We start from the raw sequence: 25,171 nt of genomic DNA on the forward strand, positions 1-25,171 counted from the left end.
AAGGCCCATCATCTTCAGCTTGAACCTGTCCGCCTGCTAAGACTATTTTCAGAGTATCTTCAGCATGTACTCTTGCTTTATGAGAACAGGGAGATGCTTACTAGAGATGGGGCCCTTTTGGTGCTGGCACTCAAACTATGGAACCCTGTCCCTATGCTTTCTTGGACACTTGTTTTTAGGTGTCAGGCAGAGATCATGCTGTTCTTTCATGCTTCTAATCTGATCCAAGATCATCTTCTTGTTGTTGTTTTTACTGCTGTTTAATTTGCTGGCTTTGCTGTTTTTAACTTGCAGTTTGATTGTTTATTTTGGGATGCTGTTTGGTATTGATTCTTATTCACATATTGATAAAAAATGGGGTAATTTTATAAAATAACCAACTAAATAAAATAGAGTCTTAACTTGGTTGAGGGGCAGTGTGATGAGTATACGTAATGGTCAGTAGCTTACTGTGTGAGTAGGATCTCCATGTCTGGTCCCATCCTGGACCTTTCTAACATCTTGTGGAATTCATCTCATGCTGCGATGTCATTATACTCTGAGAGTTGTATACAAAGCACTTTTAAATCTTTTAAAAAATATTTAAAAAATCTTTTTAAAGCTTTTTAAAAATGTTTTTAAAGATGTATTGTTTTAATATATGTTTAATGGTTGTTTTAATATATTTTGAAGTCTGTTTTTATAATGTTTTTAAGTGTTTTTAGTGTTTGCCACCCTGGGCTCCTACTGGGAGAAAGGGTGGGATGTAAATCTAATAATAATAATAAAAATAAAATAGTGCTAACTAATGCGTTCCTTCAATGCAAGGATATTTGCTTGCACAATGGAATTCCCCCCCTCTCCTCTCCCAATATGTGCCCCACACTCTTCCCAAATCTGCTCCAGAGGCTTGTAGATAGTGGGGGGGGGAGAGAGGGGGGAAGTTCCATTGTGCAAGCATAAATCCTTGTGCTGATGGAACATGTTAGTTTCATACCACCCTAAGTTTACCCAACTCCAGCAAAAACCTTGGTTCGAACCTTGTTCACCATCCCCCAGGCACTCACCCCAAACTGCTTGCCTTGGCTGTTGTGCCACCACCCCAGACACCCTACACCCTGTCAGTCATATTTGTATCTTGCTGCCCTGCCACCGTGCCCCGCTCTTGATGTCACGCTGTGTAACATTATGACAGTGTGATGCTGTAACGGCTTACCTTTTTATTATATAGTAAGATAAAAAGATATATGATGTGGGGTGAAGGCAGGGAAACTAACAGAATGATGTGGTCATGTTACATGGTGAAATTTTATTAGACATTACAGGAAGGGGAGACATTGGAAGCCATTTTGAGCCACAACAGGTGGTTCGGTGCTACTTTTTGTAAAAATAAAAGAAAAAAGAATTTTGAAGGGACTGGCTTGAACTGAACACTTTAGACATGCGTCCATGTTTACTTTTGCAGCTGGTAATTACAAGATTCTTTTGGTAATCATCTGCATATAATTTTTTTGACAGTTGCTCAATATATATACATTTCAATGTTCTTCCACACATTTTATGGCTCATGTTGTTCATGTGAAGGCATAGGAGACCAGGAGGAGTTATGCAGAAGTTGTTAAGAGAAAGACAGGCAGATATGAAGAAAGCATTTTATCAGGGTGAGCAATTGCCAGAGGCAGTTTCAGCCACTGGAACTATGTGTCTTATATTTGCTAGTCAACTATATACTACTTCCTGTTCCCATCCCCCCCCCCCAGGGATAGGAAATTGGCTAACCAGGATTGAATCAAAGGCACCATATTTGTGCTTAGCATCTGGCTAGCCAGATGCCCAGCCCAGGAAGGGGGCATGTATCTCCAGAAGGAACACATTCAGGAAGCTAAACTAGCAATAGCTTCCCTGCTCCATTTCATATATTTGATAAGTAACTGTTCTACAACACTCAGTTGTCCTATAGAACTAATAGCATCAGATAGAATAAAGAACTGATTTGGGGACATCTATACGGCCAAATTTTCATACCACAGCGGCAGTGCAGATAAAGAGTTTTCTTTGTGATACACCTGACCAGTGCAATTGCTATGGATGCCATTGCAGCATGGAAACTCAGCCATACCAGGGTGCTTTGCCAAGAGGGTAAGCATGAACCTATCTTTAGACTGGGTGAATCTCACTGAACATTTAGCCCAAATCTGCACATCTTCCAGAGTTTCAGGCAGGCATTTTCCCAAGTCTTGCTACCTAAGATAATGCTTAACTGGAGATGCCAAAGACTCACCAAACCCACATGAATGGAACTGAAGGTGGCATAGATGGCGTTCAGAGGCAGTCTCCCATTCAGGCACTGACAGGATCTAAATGGGATCTTCAACAAGGTGACTGCATCATGTGCCCTCAGACCACACCCCAGGACCATATGCTCTACCACATAGCTTCAGCATGGCATCAAATCCTGATACAATAGTAATTCCCAGATATTCAATAGCAGCTTGCATTCAGATGCCTCCCAAAGCATTTTACAGTGACTGGTTATAGAGGTGTTCAGGAAACAAGTATAATAAGCAAAAAGTATGTGTTCTCTCCCCGCCCCCTGAACAAGCTATAATTGGATGATATGTGATTTGGGTAATCTGTCATCGTCTATTATTAGAGATTACCTGAGAATATCTCCATCTCTGGCACTTGATGCTGGCTGGTTTCGGCAAACTAGGTACAACATCTTTCAACTGGTCTAGGATCAGCTGCTGCACCTTTTCCTTATCCCACTCCAAATGCTGACTTCCAAAGGACACGCTGGTGTGAACAACAACAGATGGGCCAATGTCAGGTGATTCTGCAAGCGACACAAAGAAAACATTTTTTTTTTACAGATGGCATCTAAGTAATTAGCTTTTCTAACTTCAAAATCAGAAGATTCAGCACTGTTTTGTACACGGCTCGGTTTTATCTCTTTCCCTTGTTTTTTTAGGAAATGTTTATTGAATGTTAATGTTTACACTTTTATTTTCTAGTTAAACTGCTTAGAGATTTTGATTATATTACCTGGTATAAAAATCTACCTGGTAATAAAAATTCCCACAGGAAGGTGCTCGGATAAACTTTCATTATCTTAAATGTTGTTGTGACTGGAATCCACAAGGTACCTGAGAGGTAATATGGATAGTACAAAGTAAACGTTTTAATTTGTTTTCTCTCCTGACAGCATTAGTTCAGGGCAGGAGGATCCCTTTTCAGCCCAAACACTACATTCCCTACTGGGGGCCACATATTGGTGGTGGTGGTGAACAAGAGGTAAAAGTGGGCTGAGCAATGAATGTAAAATTTCACTTTAGTATAGGAGGCAAGTTTCAACACACTCTCTCTCTCTCCTCCATCCAGGCAAGCAAGCAGCATTATCCAAGGTGAAGGACACATTCTAACCAGACAAGAATGCTCAAGGAGAATACAAAGCAGGGCAGTGAGGGGTGTGGCCTGGGGAGAGGGTGTGGCCTGGACAGAGTCCCCAGGGCCACACAGAGAGGCCTGAAGGGTCACATTTGGCCCCAGGGCCCAATGTTCCCCACCCCAATTTATTTCTTCACCCAGTCTAGGCAGACTTTCAGAGGCTGTTCAAATTCATCTAGACATCCAGAAGCACCCTAGCATAAGGCTCAAATTCAACCTCATGTAGGGTTACCATATGCAACAGAGATGGCTGGTAGTACTGCAAAAGGTAAGTTTTGGCAGGCACTTTTTTTTCAGCCCAGAGACATCATGAACTGCACCTGCTAAAATGCCTTTTTCTCCTCATCTATAAAAGACATAGGAACCCTGGGTTATAGCTAATTTTACTTCTACTCAGAGTAGACCTACTAAAATTAGTGCGCATGAGTAACTTGGGTCTATAAAGTTCAATGGATCTACTGTGAGTACAATGTAGGTGGATAACTCCCCCTGTGTTCTGTTGCATATGTTCACTCCAGTTTTTCCTTTCCTCCAAAGCAACAGCGAACAACAAATTTATCACCACCTTTTCAAATTCATTATTGATAACAGGCTAGATATAGTTGACAGTTTTTCAGAGATCTGAAAGTGGTGTGATACAGAGCTGCCATTGCTCCAGACATGCACATTCATTATTTTCTCAGTCCGCTACAGCCTCCAATCAAGCAGGTTTTGCAGAGTCCACGGTAGTTGCCATGAAAGGCTTAGAGGACTCACTAGTAAGAAACCACACACAAACAAAATAATTTCACAGGAAAACTCATGACAACACACAGAGACTACCAAGTCCAGTGCCACCTAGTGACTAAAGTGTATTATAGCACTATCCACACAGCAGGACAGTAAGAATTAGCATGTCAAGCATGGGGAACCTGTGGTCCTCCAGATGCTACTGAAGTCCAGCTCCCACCTGCCCTGCATAATGTAGCCAATGGCCAGTGATGGTAGGAGTTGTACTCCAGCAACATCTGGAGAGCCACAGGCTCCCCATCCCTGCAATATGGTGTAGTGGTTATAGTGTCGAAATAGGACTGGTGCAATCCAGCTTCAAATCCCTACTCAGTCATGAAGCTTACTGGGCAACTCTTGAGCCAGTCATTTTCAGGGTTGTTGTGAGGATAAAGTAGACAGGATTTAAAGGTTGTATCTGATTGCACGGGGGAAACCTGGGGAGCTACAAGGGGTAGAGACAACTCTTACTATACCTCCTTGAAGTCTTTGGTAAACTATTGCTTGTGTCTAGCTCCAGACATTCTTTTTTTCTTACATCTGTATTGCAGGCTACACTGGAACCTAAAATCCTTCCAAGCCACCTTTGGGCCTAACTTTGAGCTATGTATAACCGATTTGTTTGCCAGCACAAGCTCTTCTCAGTTGGACCCCAAAGGGGTGCTGTGAGGGTTGTGTTTCCCAGAAGCAATGAACCACAGAGGAGATGAGAAGCTTCCCATTAAAAGTAAATGAAGAGATGGCTGAGAGGGACACTGTGCTCACTCAGCAAGAAGGAAGAGCAATTGAGAAGCTGTTTTTGTTGGGATGGCCGCAAAGAACCATGTGTATCTTAGGCTGAAACCTAAACTGCAATGGATTTAACACTGAGGTTACTGCAGCATGATTATTCTTAAAATTAAGGGTTATTCTTGGAAGCTGACATTTGAAAAGACACAGAGGAATATCAGATTTTGAAGGTGGCAGCTAGGTTTTTATGGGGGGGAATCACTGTTAAATTCTGTGAAAATGGTGGTGTGATGTAGTGTGGAAGGTGACCAAACATAAAAGTGATACAATAGGATTATACCTTCCTCTCCTTTGTGTATTTGGTGCTCTTTCTACACTTTGCTTAGCATGTGTGTCATCTGATTTCAGGCACACAATTCATTTATCACTAGGAAATGTCACTTGTGAAACACACTTGTGTTTCTGACCTTATTTTGGAGCCAAAATATAAACAGGGCTCAAACGTTTGGTACAGTTCTGTTGTGTATGACTACCATGATATTCTTGAAGTGAATCTAACAAACTTGTTACCACTTGTGGGAGGGGGGAGATGAGATTATTTATCAGGAACCAGGAGAATCGTGAATTTCACTTATGGTGAAGTATTATCGCCCACTCTACAAAGATGGCAGATGCCAAATGAAAAAAAGCAAATAGCATTGGCAAGTCTAACACAGGCAAACAGATATAATGAAGAGAAAGAAAAAATAATCCTATTTATAACTTTAGTTATAGAAAAACTCTTGGTCCCAATGCCCCTCAGACTTACTGCCAACTAAGGGATGACTCAGTTACATTCTAGGAACTGAAGTAACACCAAAACCAAAATGAGTAAGGCTGCAATCCAGTGCATGTCTACTCAGAAGTAAGCTCCATTGGGTTCAATGGGACTTACTCCCAAGTAAGTGTGTATTGGATTGCAGCTTTAGGCTACAGTCTTAACCCTACTTACCTGGGAGTAAGTCCCATTGTGTTCAATAGGACTTATTTCTGTGCAGACATTGGTAGGACTGCACTGTCAGTCAACTACATGCAAGGCATTTGAGTCATGATGATGCTCCTGTTATTCCTGCTCATTCATCACATCTTTTATCATAAATCTCCTGTATATTTTATAGATATACATTTCTTTTTTCTTTTGTCTCTTGTTAATTTTATTCTTTTCCATATGTTCTTTTTCCTCTTCCTGATTGAATTATCTGGAACTATTTCTCCTGGAGACATTTTTGGGAGGCATAGAAATACTGTCGTTGTCGTCCCCCCCCCAAAAATCCCTTTCTGCTCTTCCTTTCCTCCTCTTCATTCTGCAAGTTACCATGTTCATACCATGGGCTGTGAGCAGTCAATCTCTCTGATGTTTACTAGCCCTGATATATCTAGCTAAGATTTTTTTGTGTATAGTTAAAATTCAAGAGAATAAAACATTATTAAAAGAACCCTTTCATTCCCTCTCCAGAATGGAAAAATAATCTAAGGAAAAGTGAAACCAGTTGATTTCCCCATTTTTGATGCAAATTATTCACAGTTGGAGATTTTGCAGAAGTCTCTCTCTTATTACTGTTAAATGAACAGCCTTATAGATGTTGTTTTCACTACATTTACAAACAGTGGTCCTCCTGAAAAGTGATCACCATACTATTGGTATTCTGCATAGAGAAAAGTTCCAGGGATAATGAAATCTCATGATAACCCCCAGAAGATAGTCTCTTTGCATTGGTAAACCAGGTTTTGCATTGGTCAGACTCTGGCCATGCTCCCAGTATTTCTGCTTGTCCCCCTGCCACCCCTCTCTTTCCCAGTCCCTAACTAGCTTCCCTATCTATTTGCTTGCCCTTCAGCCTGCTCATGTCCTTAAGACCTGCTCTGGACAGATTTCTCAGTTTACACCCTGATTTACAAATGACTCTTCCATATTACTCTTCCGGTGGATCTGCTCCAGTGCTCCATTACAATTCTGATCCCAATCCTGCGAGGACTCACCTTTTACCTTTAGCATAATTGGCAGTCTGTGGGGCTAGTGATGGGACTGGTGGTAAGGCAAACAGGGTCAGGATTTGCTCATGAAATAACACCAAGACATGGTGAGTCTTAATATGGTTATACATTAGAAAAGTAAGAAGCTGCTATATATTGAGTCAGGTCCTAGCTCAGTACTGTCTTGCAGTGGCTGTCCAGGATTTCAGATGGGGGTCCCTCCCAGCCCTACCCAGAGATGAAGAGGATTGAAGCTGGGACCTTTTACATGCAAAGTAGATACTCTATCACTGAGCTATGACTCTCCCCACATTAGGGATGGAAGTTCTGTCAATTTCTGTTCTCTGTTTCTCACTTTTCCAATTTTAAATTCAGTTCTCGACCTTTCTGCAGCAATTTGTGATTTTTCTTTTTTAAAAAATCCTCATGAAAATTCTGCAGCATTTTAGTGTGGATTTCTCCTAATAAACAAATGTTGTAGGCACTTTTGACTAATGTACCTAATTTCTCATCATGTAATGCATTTTTGTATGCTATTTTCACTGACGTATTAATTCTTATGCATATTTCCCCCTAACATATACATTTTTGTGAACATGGGTTACTTAGTGAACTGCATTACAAAATTTGAGTGAGTGCAAATTTCAAAGGATGGCTGTGTTTTGGCTCTCATATTGTTTTGGAAAGTTTGAATTTGATACATTTGGCTTCAATTGAGAACTGAATCAAATTTCTTGCCCATCCCCTCCCTCCCTTACACATTACCACTGGAAAAAGTCATCTTTATTGACTTCTAAAATGGGCTTTTCTAGTCTGGCTGTCACAGCTTTTGAACAGGACAATTTATGAAAGCTGGGAAGATGGTTCTTGTATTGGCTGGATGTTACCTTGTCTCCAAAGCTGTTACCATCACAAATATTGATACTGGAGCTGCAGACAGCCCATACAGCCATGCCCCATTGGCTTGCATTGACTGCTACCTGCACAGCCAGCATGGGCAAGAAAAAGATTGGCAAAGGAATCAAGTTGTTTGTGACAGCTTGCAATTATTTCTACTTGATGCTAACGAGATATTCCTCTGGACAAAAAGTCCAGGACGTATTTAGTATGGCTGTAACATTTTAAGCAGCAATCTAACATGGAGAAGGCCAGTGGGAGCAGAGCCAGCATAAGGGAAGACGGTGTATGGGGTTGCCATATCCTACTGCAGGAGCCCCAAGGAGGGGAACATGTTGGCTGTGCCAACAGAGCTCAGCAGAAAGAAATGAAATGCATGTTTCCTTCTACCATCCTTTTTCCAGAAGTAGCATCTGCTGGGACTGGGGGCTGCAGGATGGAGCCGAATGGGGCCAGGATGCAACGTAAGTCCCCATCCACTTGGTTCCATCTCTGTTACACCCCTATTTTGGGTATTACACCAGCCTCAGCTGCGTCGGCCAATCCTCAACTGCACCATGATGGTGGCAGAGCTCCTTGGCCATGTCGTGGCTACACATGGGTGAGGGATTTCTGCTGACACAGCCTGCCTGCGCTGACACCCTCCCTCTTCCCCTGGACATATGCCACATCCTGATTCCTCTCAGGCCAGCGTAAACACAAGGAGGACTGTTCCCTTAGTCAATTAATCAGTTCAGTTAACATGTTCATAAGTTTTGACAGGCTAGAAACCTGTTCCTGATTAATTGGGAGGCTGATATTTTAAAAGAACTTCCAAAAAACAGCAGTTGCCATCTTAGTAGGGGAATTTCCTCTTCTCTCTTGCGCAGGAAATGCTTTTTTTAAGTAGTGTTTGCTGTGACAAGTGTTTGTATCATCTAAAAACAATGTTTTTTTCATTCTATGGTTTGTGATCCTCATATGCAGATCCATGCAGCTTTGATCAATCAACTAAAACTCATAGGTTTAATCAGCTAGGGTTTTTTTTATTGTGTTGTATTTAGGGACCCTATGCTGAAATGGAAAACATGGTGACTGGCCAAAGACATTTGAGGAAAGTTACAAGGCAAACCTCCTCTAGGATGCACACCTAAACGTGGCGAGGGGGTTTGAGAGTGCTGAAGAAGCTAAGAGCAATGCCATCAGGAGTCTAGACCAAGAGGCTAGGCTCCTAGCAGCGGCATCCAAGGTGGAATGGTCAAAGCTGAGACACCAGACTAAGATGCATCCAAACTCAGAGGAAGGCAATGGTAAACCACCTTTGAATTTTTCTTACCACGAAAACACTATGAACAGAGTATCCAAAATGCAACACGAGATAGTGCTGGAAGATGAGACTCCCAGGTCAGAAGGCACTCAACAAGCTACTGGGGAAAAACAAAGGACAAGTACGAGTAGCGCTGTGACTAATGACGCAGCTGGGTCAAAGCCGAAAGGAAGCTCAGAGGCTGATGCGCACAGATGCGAAAGGAGAGTCCGGAGTTGTACGACGCATACAATAGGAACATGGAATGTGAGAAGCATGAACCAGGGAAAGTTAGAAATTGTCAAGCAAGAAATGGAACGCATCAACATTACAATACTTGGTGTGAGTGAATTAAAATGGACGGGAATGGGACATTTTCAATCAGGCAACTACAAAATATCTTATGCAGGAAATGAGAAATTAAGAAGAAATGGGTTGCTTTAATAGTGAGAAGTGATGTAGCAAAAGCAATTAGGAGCTACAATGCAAGGTCTGAGCAAGTGATATCAATGAGATTAAATGGGAAACCTATTAACATAACCATCATCCAAGTCTACACTCCAACGGCAAACTCAAAAGAAGAGGAAGTGGAGAGATTTTACGCAGAAGTACAGGAAGAAATTGAACATACACCAAAACAAGATGTGCTGATAATCATGGGGGACTGGAATGCAAAAGTAGGGAACAGAGAAGAAATAAGAATTGTGGGGAAATGGGGCTTAAGAGACAGAAATGAAGCTGGAGAAAGACTTATCGAATTCTGTGAAGCCGATAATTTGTTTCTTGCAAACACATTTTTTGAGCAACAGAAAAGATGACTGTACATGTGGACATCACCAAATGGTCAATATAGGAATCAACTTGATTATATAATTGGTAGCCAGCGGCGTCACTAGCGGGAGTGTGGGGGGGTGCGGACCTCCGGTGCACATCCTCCCAGGGGCATGGACGAGGTGGCTGGGCTTGCGTGCATGCACTTGAGGCCAGCCACCCCATCCATGCCCCTGGGAGGGCACGCGCCAGAAGGGCACTCAGCTGGAGAAGGCCTGGGAACGCCGGCGCGCCTCCCTCGCCCCACTGATGCTGTTCCCAGTCTCGCCCGCCCGCCTGCCTCTGAGGAGGAGTTGGAGCAGCCTTGCCGGGCAATGGCACGGGGTGGGGTGGCTCTGGGTGTCACCCCCCTCATGGTGACACCCGGGTGCAGGCCGCACCCGCTGCACCCCGGTAGAGACGCCCCTGTTGGTAGCAGAAGATGGAGAAGTTCCATACTTTCTGCAAAAACAAGACCAGGAGCAGACTGCAGTATAGATCATGAACTGGTCGTATCAAAAATCAGAATAAAGCTAAAGAAGAACAACAAAGCAATCATAATGCCAAAATACAATTTAAATAACATCCCAGAAGAATATAAAGATCAAATAAAGAACAGGTTTGAGGCTTTAAAATTAGTTGACAGAGAAGCAGAACAACTATGGACTGAAGTCAGAGACATTATCAGGGACGAATGCAAAAAGACAATACCTCTAGTTAAAAAGACAGAAAGACCTCAATGGATGACTGATGAAAAATGGTTAAAGAGAGAAGGAAGGCAAAAGGAAAAGGAGATAGAAACACAGTCAGAACCCTAAATGCAACAATACTGTACAGCGACTAGTACATAGGGACAAAGAGAACTATTACAATAGTTACTGTACAGAAATAGAAGAGGACAACAAAAAGGGAAGAACAAGAGCCCTATTCCACTGACTGACCGAACACACTGACTGACCGAGATGAAATAAAAGGAAGATGGAAGCAATACACTGAAGAACTCTATAAAAGAGATGACAGGATGACAGATTCATTCACGGAGGAACCGTATGATGAAGAACCAGAAATTTTAGAATGTGAGGTGAAAGCTGCTCTTAAATACTTGGAAGAAACAAATCACCAGGAACAAATGGCATACCAATAGAGTTGCTACAAGCTACTGAGACTGAATCTGTCCAAATGTTGACAAAAAATGGTCAAGAAATAAACTAAACAGCGGCCCACAGACTGGAAGCGTTCCATATACACCCCAATTCCAAAGAAAGGGGATCCCAGGGAATGCATCAAACTATTGCCTTAATATCCTATGCAAGTAAAGTAATGCTCAAGATTCTACAACAAAGGCTCTTACTATGTATGGAGCAAGAAATGCCAGATGTTGAAGCTGGATTTAGAAAGGGAAGAGGCACCAGAGATCATATTGCAAACATACATTGGATAATAGAATGGAGCAAGGAATTTCAGAAGAAAATCACCCTGTGCTTTATAGATTACAGCAAAGCCTTTGACTGTGTAGATCATGAAAAACTATGGAATGCTTTAAAAGAAATGGGGGTGCCACAGCACCTGATTGTCCTGATGCGCAACCTATACTCTGGACAAGAGGCTACTGTAAGGACAGAATATGGAGAAACTGATTGGTTCTCAATCAGAAAGGGTGTGAGACAGGAGTGTATTTTATCACCCTATTTGTTTAATCTATACGCAGAACATATCATACGGAAAGCGAGATTGGATCAAGATGAAGGAGGTGTGAAAATTGGAGCGAGAAATATCAATAATTTAAGATATGGAGATGATACCATCCTACTAGCAGAAACCAGTAATGATTTGAAACGAATGCTGATGAAAGTCAAAGAGGAAAGCACAAAAGCAGGACTACAGCTGAACGTCAAAAAGACTAATGTAATGACAACAGAAGATTTATGTAGCTTTAAAGTTGACAATGAGGACATTGAACTTGTCAAGGATTATCAATATCTCGGCACAGTCATTAACCAAAATGGAGACAATAGTCAAGAAATCAGAAGAAGGCTAGGACTGGGGAGGGCCGCTATGAGAGAACTAGAAAAGGTCCTCAAATGCAAAGATGTATCACTGAACACTAAAGTCAGGATCATTCAGACCATGGTATTCCCAATCTCTATGTATGGATGTGAAAGTTGGACAGTGAAAAAAGTGGATAAGAGAAAAATCAAATCATTTGAAATGTGGTGTTGGAGAAGAGCTTTGCGGATACCATGGACTGCGAAAAAGACAAATAATTGGGTGTTAGAACAAATTAAACCAGAACTGCCACTACAAGCTAAAATGATGAAACTGAGGTTATCATATTTTGGACACATAATGAGAAGACATGATTCACTAGAAAAGACAATAATGTTGGGAAAAACAGAAGGGAGTAGAAAAAGAGGAAGGCCAAAGAAGAGATGAATTGATTCCATAAAGGAAGCCACAGTCCTGAACTTACACGATCTGAACAGGGTGGTTCATGACAGATGCTACTGGAGGTTGCTCATTCATAGGGTCACCATAAGTCATAATTGACTTGAAGCCACATAACAACAAAACAAGGCAAACAAAAACAAGTTGGTTTTTCCAAAAGCCAATTCTAAATCTTTTGCAGCTACACCAGCCCATTAATTTTCCCCACCTGTGAATTGCCCCACAGCTAATATTATGGAATGGGATAGCTTATGAATCTTAATTGTTAGGAGAAATTGTCTTAATGCTGCTGATATACAAAACAATTATCTTAAATATTAATTGTGTTCCATTTCTATTTGATCAGCTGCATCACATAAGGATTACAACACACCGACAAACTCCTTTGATAAAATCTCAGTTTAAAAGTTCTGTTCAGTGCTAACATTGCTGTTTGCTAAGTCATTGCTACTTGTTTCTGATAAAAGAAGGACTTTGAAACAACACAAATGAACCTTACATGGTCTCCCAGATATCTTAAAGAAGCAATTTTGTCCACAGGTGTTTTTCCTATGGTAAAAAGCTAGTTTATTGCTTTTTTTTTTTTAAGGAATTAAAGAAAACTACTACCAAAAAGGTTCTGTGAACATCAAGCTAAATACCAGTTGATGTTAGAGAGACATTTAAATGTTTTAAAAGTCTATAGCAATTTGTGATTGGCACTGATATGTTTGTTAATTATTAAAAGTGCTCATGACTTCAATGAAATCTAAAGTAAAGAAGTATTAATGGAAATGGGTCTACAGCATTCTTAGTTTAAGCTACAAACTATCTTAGCAATTGTAAATCATGAAGAATGAAAGGTCTTGCTCGAGTAAATGTCTCTCTCAATACACTTCCCAACCTGAGAATACCAGCTGTGGGGACTGGAGTAGCTAGAAGATTATATTCAGCTATGAAAATGAAAAACAATATAGGGACACAGGAGGTTTTAGAAAGTGGCAAGGTCTGAAAGTAAAGGTCCAAAGATGACCAAGTAGGGACCCCTAATCTGTTTAAACAAGAAAGTTTGTTTTGTGAGAAGTTTTGCTTGTTGGGTGACCTTGGACCAATCACAGTCTCTCAGCCTAACCTACCTTCCAGGCTTGCTGTGAAGATAAAATGGAGAGGGAGAAACATGTATGCCACCCTTGAGCTTCCTTCCTTCCTTTATTTATTCATATCCTGCCCTTCCTCCCAGTAGGAGTCCAGCTCCTTGGAGGAAAGGTGGGATATAAATGTCGTAATAAATAAGAATAAATTATTGTCTGGGCCAACTACCTTTCTACTTACACCATTTCTTAGACAAGTGAAACAGGGAAGGAATAAGTCATGGAGAGCCAATGTGGTGTGCTCCAGCATTAGACAATGGTCAGGGATGATGAGGGTTGCAGTCCAGCAGCTTCTGGAAGGCACCATGGAGGCTACCCCTGGAATAAGCAGGTGGTCTCTATGCCTCATTCATTTACAAGACAATGCCAAATAAAGCCATAGAATTAGAATAATTCTGTAGTGGTTGCTGTTTTGACAAGAATCAAGTAGTGCTCATAGAAACTGACATTTCTTCTAATTAAAATTAAAATGTTAAAAAAGCTCTGACATCTCTGGTTTTTAAAAGGGCTGTATTTGCCCAACTATAATTATATTCTGTGCAAATTGAATTGGTGATTGTCAACCAGTTCTGAACTTAAAAGAGTTGATGCCAAAGCCCCTATCACAATCAACACCTTTGTTCACGGTCTCCAGAGAGATGTGAAGAACAGAATGTGCCGAGAAACTAAACCACATTTGCTTTTAGAAGTGGTAGCTCTTCTGGTTTGTGACTGAAGTGATATTTCTAGGGCAAACTGAGGAAACTCATTTCCATATGCAGATCTGCCCTGTGGTTCATAATATTTTATTTTATTTTTGTGTAAAAGAAAGAAAGAAAGAAAAGAAAAGAACAAGACTAAGACTCAAGAAACCTTCTTAAAAACCATAGGACCTAATTAGTTTCATGCCTGGTGCAGATATTCAACCCCCATCTCAACACACAGGAAGATATAGAACCAGAACCAGGCCTTGGGAATATGCACACTCAGCATCACCTGAACATCACAACTTAAAGAGAGCCCTGCTGGACAAGGCCCATCTAGTCTAGCACCTTGTTTCCCACAGTGGCCAACCAGATGCCTCTAAGAAATCCACAAGCAGGACACATAGGCAATGGTAATACAGAGACACCCTGTCTCTGATTCTATAGGCAGCATATGGCATGGGCTGGTGGGCCCATGGTAGAATGCGACCCATGGGGACCTTCCTCTCTGCCCTGCAGCAGTGTCTCCATCTCACCTCACTCTGTAATGAGTGGAGCCAATAACAGGCTTTATTCAAGTATAACGATGGCATTTCGGGTGGTGTAGCTGCTCCCCCTGCCAAAAATTCTATTAGTACAAAGGATTGTTTTCAGTACTTTTGCAACTGGGCTAAGCCCATTCTCCCCATGCACTGTGACTAGGGATGGGCAAGAAATTCAATTCAGTCTGCATTTCAAGCTGAATATATCAAATTCGCAGTTTCTGAAACAATATGAGAACTGAAACACAGCCATCCTTTGGAATTCGCATTTATTCAAATTTGCAATGCAGTTTGCCAACCAATGTTCGCAAAATGCTTATGTTGGACAAAGTGTGCACAAAAATGAATATATAACTGAGAATAACATACAAAAATTCATTGTATGAAGGAAAATTGCTTGAAAAAATGTGCACATTAGTCAAAACTGACTACATAATGGGTTTATCAGGAGAAATTTGCATTAAAATGCTGGAGAATTTTCATTAGGATTTTTTTTTAAAAGAATGTGCACACTGATGCAGAAATGTGGGGAACTGAATTTAAGATTGGAAAAATGAGAAACTGAGAGAACTGAAATGGATACATCTTCCCATTCCTAATTGTGACCCCCCCAGAAACAGTCCCCTTTTGTGTTGCAAGTAGGCTTGAAAAAATCTGTTGGCGCCAACGGAAGGCTATTTTCCAGTCTAATTGCTGCACACGGGGGGGGGGCTTCATGGGGAGTGCACCTGGGGAGGGAAGGAGAAATCCTCCGCTTCCTAGCTGCAATCTCTATTTTGATTGCACACACAGTTTGAAAAAAGAAGCTAAAATGACTTTTTCAAGCCTAATTGTTCAGTTGGGGGTAGGTGGGAAAGAGTATATGTGTGTCTGAATGCATGCCTGTGTGTGTATTTTATGTGTACAGTGTGTGTGAATGCCCCGTGTGCACATGGGAAAGAGGGTGTGGGGTAGATCCTCCCCCTGCTGGCATATTGGCCCTGGGTGGTTGGCCAAGATACAGTGTGATCCTTGGGCCAAAAACAGTGCCCAACCCCCGACATATTGCCATCATGATTTGTAGCCACTGTTCAATTTATACTCAGCGTATTTGTTTAATTTGCGCTGTGCTGGGTTTTCTTTTTAACCACAGCTGCTTGGGTTTTGCAATGACAGTTACACTGCTTTTATGAAACTGCTGCTTAATGATTGTTATCATTTTAAACTATACTTGCATTTGATATTGTAAGCAGCTTTAAAAGTGTGATATAAATATGCAAATAAATAAATAACCCCCCTTTAAACCCATCTAAGTTCACACGTGAGCCAGGAGGTTGCATGTAACATATGTGCAATGTGCCTAATCCATATCCCTTTCAAAAGCCCCCTCCCTATGGCATCATTATGTGATGCTCAGCATTTTTTACTTCAAAAGCCTGGTCCTTATTCCCACCATATGAATGCTACTGCCAAAGGGCTGAATGACCAAACCACATCCTCTCGCTTCGTTAAAAAAGTTATTTCAGTTAGTCACTTTGTTTTATGATATTGTACACACTTAAAGATGTGTACATGGTGTGCATAGCATGTGTTCAGTTCATAGCAAGTGGTATGGGACATCACTCTCAGTCAACCTGTAGACTGAACTTGGTTTAACGTGTTTTGCTCTGAAATCTTGCTAAAACAATGGCAGCTAATCTGCCTACGGAAGCAAGATTTTTTTAATGTAACATTTGTGTCTTGATCTAATGATCTGTTTCACAAGCACAAATTCTGATGCATTACCCACAATTCACTCCTTGGAACTGTTTTGTTATTCACTTCATTTTTTTTTTTAAAAGAGAGATCAGAGATGGAAAAATCTGTTCATTTCGGTTCTTAGTTACTCATTTTTCCAATCTTCAGTTCAGCAGCAATTTGTGATTTTTAAAAAAAAATCTTCATTAAAATTATTTGACATTTTAGTGTGAATTTCTCCTAATAAGCAGATTTTTGTATGCAGTCTTGACTAATACAACATTTTTGCATGCAATTTCTGTATGCTATTTTTGTGAATATATTTATTTATATGCACATTTCCCCCTAATAAATGCATTTTTGTAAAAATTGTTTGGTTGGCGAACTGCACTGTAAATTTTGGATAAGTGAAAATTTTGAAGGATGGCCGTGTTTTGTTTTTCATATTGTTCCAGAAAGTGCAAATTTAATAGATACAGTTTTAAATGAGAACCAAATCGAATTCTCCACCCCCATCCCTATGAGACGTTAAGGCCTCCTTGTTCAGGAAAATCTTTGGCAGGCTGTTTTCTAGGTTTAATTAATATTCCTGACTCTATTATGTTTTTATTTTATTTTATTTTACAGGATTTCTATGCCGCTTAATCAGCAAAATCCCTATTTATATAAAATATACATTAAAATTACAGATAAAATCATATGTTAAAAATAAGTTAGCCTGAAATTTTTCAGAATAAAACCAGCAGTTTTTAAAAATATATATTATAAAATAAAATGACATATTAAAATACATGTCAGACTTAAATGTCTAGGTAAGCTTGCTTAAACAAAAAAGTTTTCAGTGGGTGCCTGCCTGATGTCAATAGGCAGGGAGTTCCAAACTGCAGATGCTGCCACAGTGAAGCATCAATTCGTTACAGGTGCGGAATGAACATTATGTGGCATTTTATATTTTTTATAAGATATTAGCTGCTTCAAGAGCTCACTGTGCTGAAATGTTGAAATGAATAAGAAAACATATAAATATATTAGAGGCTAGCATCCAGTACAGTTGCTTTTAATCATGTAGAGAGAATGGGGGGAAATTACATTTTTTACTACTTCCCTTTTCCTTACCCCAAAGGAAGAAATTAAGATCTGAATGGCAATCTGTAAGGAAAAATGGCACACATAAAAATAGACCTCCTATGAGCAGCAGGGTCAGAAAAATCTGAAGAAGAGTAGGTAATCAATTCTTAGCATGGACTGGATGCCTCCAAAATGTCTCAGTATTTTTCTATAGAGAAAAATAGTCTTGGATTTAATAAGATGGATCTAGCTATGAACAATGAATAAAAATAAATTCCTTCGAATCTAAAAATAAACTTGGAATTTCCTCTGAAATGTCAGTACTGACGTTAATGTACTACTTTGCAAACGGATGGATTGCTCTTGATTTTTCTATTAAAAATTTGCATGGCTTGTCGAGTTCCTTCTATTCCTTGTAGAGCCATCATAATGTATAGAGCACATATTAGAGGGACTCCTGCAAAGAGAATGCTGAATAACTTATTCAGTCTTTTGTTAGCTTGGTGAATAATTTCTCAGTGCCCTTGGAAGGGGTTATAAAGCAAACTGATAAAGTGAAGTGAAGTTGAACATATTGGTGGGATGACCTGCTGGAGCAAAGGCAGAATAAATAAAAGTTTTCCTGCAACAGGAGGAGGAGGAGAAGGAAGAATGGGATATGCAGAGACTACACTGAGCTTGAAAAAGCTGAAACTTTTTCTCAATTTTATAACTGCAAAGCAAGCCACAAAAAAAGGCAATACACAGTTTAATTGTATCAGGCTTTACCAGTCCCACAGAATGTAATGCTTGGCCACGTTTCTGTGGTCTTCCACATATGAACTGGGGTAAGAATTTATGCTAATTCCAAGAGTTGCTCAGACCTGATTATAAATACCAATTCTGCTTTTTAAAAAGCAGCCTGTACTACAACAATTTAATATTCATGCAGGCTACAGAGAGAGATGCCAATATTCCAGAAACACAAGTCCTTTCCTGAACACATTACACTTGCAGGCATACAGTTCTTTATTGACAAGAGGGTCAGATTATCAGCTGGTGACAACTGTTGGTTTTGAATCATGTAAGCATCTGAAATGCCATGCTTTGCTCCTTTAAAAGGGCATTGCTTTTGGTAGTTTGGTTATAAAACACACACACACATCAGGAATGTGCAATGTCATATTTTATAATAGGGCTGAGACTTTTGACAGAACTAGATTCACACTGGCTGGACCAGGACAGGCAACTTGTTTAGCACCCACCAAGTGCCACACTGAGAGTCATATCAGAAGCTCATTTGCTCTTGTGTGAAGAGTCCAAAGATACACAGAACACTCACATCATCCTTACGTTGTACAATTTATTTATTTCATCATTTCTATCCCACCTTTTGGCCCTCAAAGGGTAGCCAAGATGGCAACTTAAATCATCAATTGAAAACATAATATAATGCAAAACAATAACATGAACAAAGAACGAAAAACAAACAAACCCAGAGACAGCTAAAAAATTTTCAGCAGGGGCAAAAAACCCTTATGACAGTCTAAATTTAAAAAGCTTGGTAGAACAGAAGCCAAAAAGAGAGAATGGGGCTTCCTGAGGTAAAGAGAGTCACTGTCTGGGAACTGAAACCAAAAGGGCTCTGCCACAAATCCAAGCTAGTTTTCAGGCTTTTGCATGTTTTGTCGTCGTTCGTCTGAACCTGATGAATTGTGGTTTTTGCCCAAGCTAACTTCAAAATGTGGTGTCTGAAGCTGGGTTCTTTAGAAGTCGCTATACTTAAGTTTAACCACAGGTCCACATTCAGCTGACATGGCTAAGCAAAAGCTTCTGAACTCCACCTCCCAGCCACAATGCTAAAGAAATAACAAGAGCATCCAATATAGAAGAAACATATATCTTAAAGCAAAGGCTTTGTTCCTTTAATACACACAGATCTGAAGCTGAGAATGGAACCAATACTCTTTGACACCCCCCCCCCCCGTCTATAAAGGCTCAGGTTGTAAACACACTAGTTGCCAGAACAAAGTGTTCCATTAGCCACACCTGGAAGGGGGATGGGTTGATTTGCCAATCAGTTGTGAAATATCTTTGAAGCTGATTTTTTTTTTTTAAAAAAGCACTCAAGCTGCTCCCACCAGGTTTTACAGTAAAAAGGGGTGGGGTTTGACTCAAGTCATGTGCCCCCATTTTCAGAAGAGAAAAGTGGAGACGCACTGGAACCGGAAGAACAGTGAGCGTGTTTCTACCCTCATTCTATTTGTTACACAACCTAACTCTGACCTTTGCGGAAGGAATGTCTTGGCTTGAGACAATTGTTAATTCTAGTGCTCACCTAGCATCTGCTTGAAACTCCTAATGTGCAAGAAGTCTGAAACTATCTAGATTCCTATAGTACCTAGAATCTCTACTTCAGTTGCCTTGTTCTACCTCTACTGCCTACCCCTTGGATCACTCTTGCATTCCTGCCTTGCTAACTTGAAACCCAGGTATTGTGAATCTGGTCTGCAAAACCTTCCTCCAGAAGGTTCACTGTCTTGTGAATCTGGTCTGCGGCCTTCCAGACGTTGCTGGACTCCTACTCCCATCAGCCCCATCCACCCTGGCAAATGGTCAGGGATGAGGAACTCTAGTTTAATAACATCTAGAGGACCACAGGTTCCCCATCCTTGCTCTACTGTGTCTCATGAGGTGAGAATGAGCCTTGCAAGCTCGCTTCAACAGCTAACAGTGCTTTCTGTTGTCTTTGGTGCATATTGGCACAACGCAACTGGCACCAGGTCAGGATGCCTACACAAAGCTTGTAGGCGAGACAAAGAAGAACGACACCTTCTGTCTGCACCCTACGACTTGCTACTTCTTTCAGCAAAGCCCACTCTTTGTAGGTTTTATGCATCAGAGTTGGCCAAACATGTTATACTTTGCAAAGTGAGAACAATGTGTATGATTTCAGTTGTGAACATTTATTTATATGCTTGATCTTATATCCCACCCTTCCTTCCAACAGGAGCACCGGGCAGCTAACATGCCTGCACATGTGAAGCATCAATAATGTGTAATGGTTGTCAGGATTACAGTATGTATGTTTACAGCTGGGCAAAAATGTGTGTAATCCTGGCTTTGCACACTTCATCATAAGTGCCCAAGTTTGCAGTAATATTCATTAAACATGGTGAACTAAATATGTGCTTAGGGACAAAAAATCCCCTCTTACTGTTTTTATTCAGCTATTTTATAGCTCCCCCCCCTTTAAAAATAGAGAACAAGGAACCATCGTACAAGACCTCTGAGATTAAACAAAAGCACTCACCATCACAACTATTTCTGTTTTGCTGCTAATAAGCACATTGTCCTACTACTTTTCTTGGAACAGAGCTGCAATTTGCAAAATTCAACCAAGTTAACAAAGGACAACAAAATACAAAAGAGAAGGAGGACCATATGTCATAATGGGATCTTGTGGGAAGCAATTTATCTGCAACTGCTGGTCTTCAGTATTTTTTTTAAAAAAAACAACAGTTATATAGTTTGCTCCCCCTGAGAAAGCTCATTTTCTTAGACAAATTACTGCCAGCAAATATCTCCCCCCTCCCCACCAACTTTCAATTTATAAATCTGTGTCATGAAGGATGAGCATGTTTTGATACATTGTTGCTTTCTTTTAATCCATTGGGAGCAGCTGGTTGAATCAGGTTTATATGTATACAGACAGACACAATGGTATGATATTTCAATCAACAGAGAAAGATGCTGTCATTTCTCCCACCCTTTCATTTTGTTTGTTAATAATAAAACTCAACAACACTAGAAACAATAATGTAGTCAGTACTACACCAAGCAACACAACTTTCCCTACAGGCAACTGTCAATCCCAGAGTATCAGCCCATGGTAGCTCTCCACAGTATTCCATGAGAGGCAAATGGTTTCTGTTGTGCATTTTGCAGAAGAACTATGTCCATTCGCAAGGTGTGGTTTGAAACCAAACTGCACCTGCAAGAATATCAACAGTTGGGTGTTGCTGTCTACCTGTCAAAGCTGGCCCACATGAGGTGGAGGAAGTAAGGATCTGGCTGACCACCAGTTTCTAGCTCCTGTATAAATGGAAACCATGGGTTGTATTCAACATAGTGCTAAAGCTAAAGTCCTGTCAGTGCAAGGATTTCTTCTTGTGCAATGGAACAATCTCCTCATTTCCTCCGATGTATGCTCCCCAAATCTGTTCTGGGGAGTCCCCCAACCCTGCAAAGCAGTTTTGGGGACAGTGTTCAGGGAAGAGAGGGGGTGAAATTCCCCTGTGCTCCTTCTAATCCGTGCACTAATGCAAAAAGGTAGTTGAATACCACTGCGTATTTCAACATCTCTGATTGTTGGATGATCTTGTATTCTCAGTTTTGCCAATGAGTTTAATGGTCCATGGCTATTGGTACCACCTGTCCAGTGAACATTCCTGCAAAGTTTTCCATTGCTTCACCATTTATTTATTTACTTATTTATTTCTTTTATTTTAAAACAATTTATATACCACTTAATTACAGTGTCTCTAAGCGATGTCCAACCTCCCCCAATACAATGAAAATAGAAATCAGTTAAAATGCCTGCTAGGCTAAAAAAAATCTTCAGTAGGGAGAGGGCCTGTTTCACCTCAATTGGAAGGGAATTACATAAAATTGGACCCGCAATACTGAATGCTTGGCTCCTGGTGGATATGAGCCATGCATCTGAGCCATGGGGGGGGCATTAACAGTGACTCCCCTGAAGACTTCATTTGCATTCTTGCTGCTGCCAGCATAAAGGTAAGCAGTTTTTTAATTGAGTATTTTCTCATTTTCTCTGTCACAGATAAGTAGCAATGTGGCCAGTGTTGGGTCTACATGCACAATGTGGTGGTTAATTTCTGCCATTTCTAATGCAAAATCCAACATTAGCATGAGATGGGGGGGATGACTAAAAAAATAATGCAGTGGATGATGGGAGGGCAGACAAACAATGTGCAGTCCTGGCAGAAGGAGGCAATACAGCTAAACCAGGACTGACTACAGTGTGAAAGATCAGCCCAGAAGTACTTCAGCTCAGAAGTACTGCTTTCAAATGTGGGCAGATATTGAAGAGCTTTCAAACTGTGAATTCCTAGATTCTGGTTGATCTGTGCAAGCATAGCTGCCATGTTCACAGGACATATGTAAAGTGATGGCAAGATGGCAACAGATGGGAAAAAGGAAGAAAAGCTGGAGGGATAAACAAGCAGCTAGCTGAGGGGGATTCCCTGACAATCCCTGATGGTTTGACAGAAGAGGGGGGAATGAGAAATATTCAGGTGACAAGTTGCCTCTTTCCCCTATGCTGAGGCTGTTAGAAAAAAAGATGTCATCAAGTGTTAATTCCTATGCTATATTTTGATATTAGAACTTGTATTTTTTCATGTTTCATCCATTTTTAATGTGGGAATCATCACAGCACATGTGATCTGGTGCTAAATACAGAAGATAATAGATGGAAGGCTACAATTCCTCTCCTGCATCAGAAATATAAACTGTAACCTATCTGGGAGAGGAGAACAAGCAGCCTTGTAGCCAGCCTTTCTTGCTGGGTGGGGCAGTCACATTTCTAAGTGGGGGCATTTTGAGGGGGAGGCACACAGTGCCAGCCAATTCTCTCCCCCTCACTCTCTCTCTCTCTCTCTCTCTCTCTCTCTCTCTCTCTCTCACACACACACACACACACTGGTGGAGAGGATGTGAGGACCAGGCCAGGGGAAGGGGAAGGCAGTGACTCCTCCTCCATGCAAACAGTGTGTTAACTTACATAATGGACTATGTAAAGATCAAGTTAGCAGAAAATTTAGTGTGAACACCCCAAATTAAATGACAGGCACTTTTTTTGTTTTATAAGAAAACAGGATGTTAAGGATATAGTGAACAAGGAGATACCAAAAGGTGTAAAACAATCAAAACAGTTTATGCTATAACGAAGAAGATACAAAATAGTATAGAGCTTCTTTTCTCAGAAATTCAGTTTTAAACTTGTATCACACTAACACAAAAAAGCAGGTTTTGAAACAGAGTAAGAGCACATGGCAATGCAATCACAGCCAGATATTTAGGGAGAGTGATACTGAGAACAATATGCATAACTTTCTTGTTGAAGTCAATGAAATTGAGTCCTTAACTTGTAAAATATTTACCACTTAGACTTCCTTTCATTAACTTATAAAAAAGTTGGTTAAACATGCAAGAAAGTTTTCTGAATGGTACAATCACAATAGACCTTTTCAGAGAGAAAATGTGTTTTGTTAACTCCTCCTTGAGGGTCCGTTTTTCTAGTCTTGTTCCTGACTTTTATATTTTCCTTCCTGTTGGGCAGTCAAGGAAAACCTTTTTAACTGGTTGCTATATAAAGGACTAATTAGCAATAAGCACCCAGTCCTACTCTAGTCATCATAATGACTGCATTATAAACAAACTGTTATTTCTTAGTGCACACTCCTTTATTGCTGGCCGGGTAGACAACACAACTGAAATTGAAATAGAAAATCAGAGCAAAGGAAAGTCCAAGAGGACAAGTCTGACGCTAGTCCATAATACAAAATTCTAATATTTAATTCTTCAAGGGTTATTGTGACCATGAAAAATCCACCCTTAGTTAGGGAAAGTCTTGAATGAGCAGACTTTTGGGGGTTCTCTAGATGAGCCTTTTACTGTACACTTGCCCTGCCTTATTCACATAATTCTTCAGAGGGTGCTATTTTTATATTACTAATGTTCTTAAAACAAGCTGTCATTCTTCAAATGTAGGCTGTCATTGTCATGTCACAACTTAAATAGACAATCTCCCCCCCACCGGAAAAAAAATCCTGGAGCAGGGGGAACACAGCTGCAGGAGTGGTGGTACACCTGTTTGTCCCATCTTGGCTATAGGACTGAGAACAAGATTTGGGAAATGGTCTAAGACATGCTGACTTGAGTGAAAACTGGGAAGAGGCCCTGGGATTTACTGAAGGGAGGGATATACATCTTTAAAATAAATTAAAGATTACTTTGGTGGATAATGAAGACACATAAAAGTAGCTGTAGTTCATGTACAACCTCACCCACAATTAGGAGATGTGAAGTCTTTTATTACTATGTTATGGAGGGGGTGGAGATTTTGGCTGTTGGAGGAGGAAGCAGCAGGATTATACACAAAACTGTTAGAAGCAGGATGTTTTTTATGGTGGCCCCACATCTGTAGAACTCTATTACTGTGGTAATACATAAGGCCCCATTATTCCAGGCCCCTAAGGGGCCCCTAAAAACTCATTTGTTCACAGCTACTTTCTCATGATCAAGGATTTTAATTGGGCTACTCTATTTTTTGGCCCTATTTTATTTTTAACAATTCTTCTGATTTTATCATTTCAATGGGCTGAGTGTTTTAATGTTATTGCTTGCTACTGTTATTTATTAATTTATTTATTTATTTATTTATTTATTTTATTGCACTTGTATACCGCCCCATAGCCGAAGCTCTCTGGGCGGTTTACAGCAATCAAAAACATTAAAACAAATATACAATTTAAAACACACATGTTAAAGACAATTTAAAACAGTTATGTTAATGATTGTGTTTTTCTGGTTATAAATTTGTTATGTCTTATATATAGCTCTTCCTCTGTTGGAAGCTGCTTTGGGAGGAATACT

The 25,171-nt window shown here is 40.5% G+C and overlaps 1 protein-coding gene across 4 annotated transcripts in view; it reads right to left on the reverse strand.

Annotated features, from left to right (window-relative positions):
* The window catches only part of RNLS (renalase, FAD dependent amine oxidase), a 174,266-nt gene that overhangs the window by 26,526 nt on the left and 122,569 nt on the right, over positions 1 to 25,171 (reverse strand). For all 4 annotated transcript variants that reach the window (XR_009763971.1, XM_061635398.1, XM_061635399.1 and 1 more), the window contains exon 6: positions 2,640 to 2,815. Coding sequence is in view for 3 of the 4 variants with exons in the window: in XM_061635398.1 (XP_061491382.1) it covers positions 2,640 to 2,815 (176 nt within the window). In the remaining variant the exon portion in view is untranslated. The remainder of the gene's footprint in view (positions 1 to 2,639; positions 2,816 to 25,171) is intronic.

Source organism: Rhineura floridana, chromosome 7 (genome assembly GCF_030035675.1).
Source record: "Rhineura floridana isolate rRhiFlo1 chromosome 7, rRhiFlo1.hap2, whole genome shotgun sequence".
Lineage (NCBI taxonomy): Eukaryota > Metazoa > Chordata > Lepidosauria > Squamata > Rhineuridae > Rhineura > Rhineura floridana.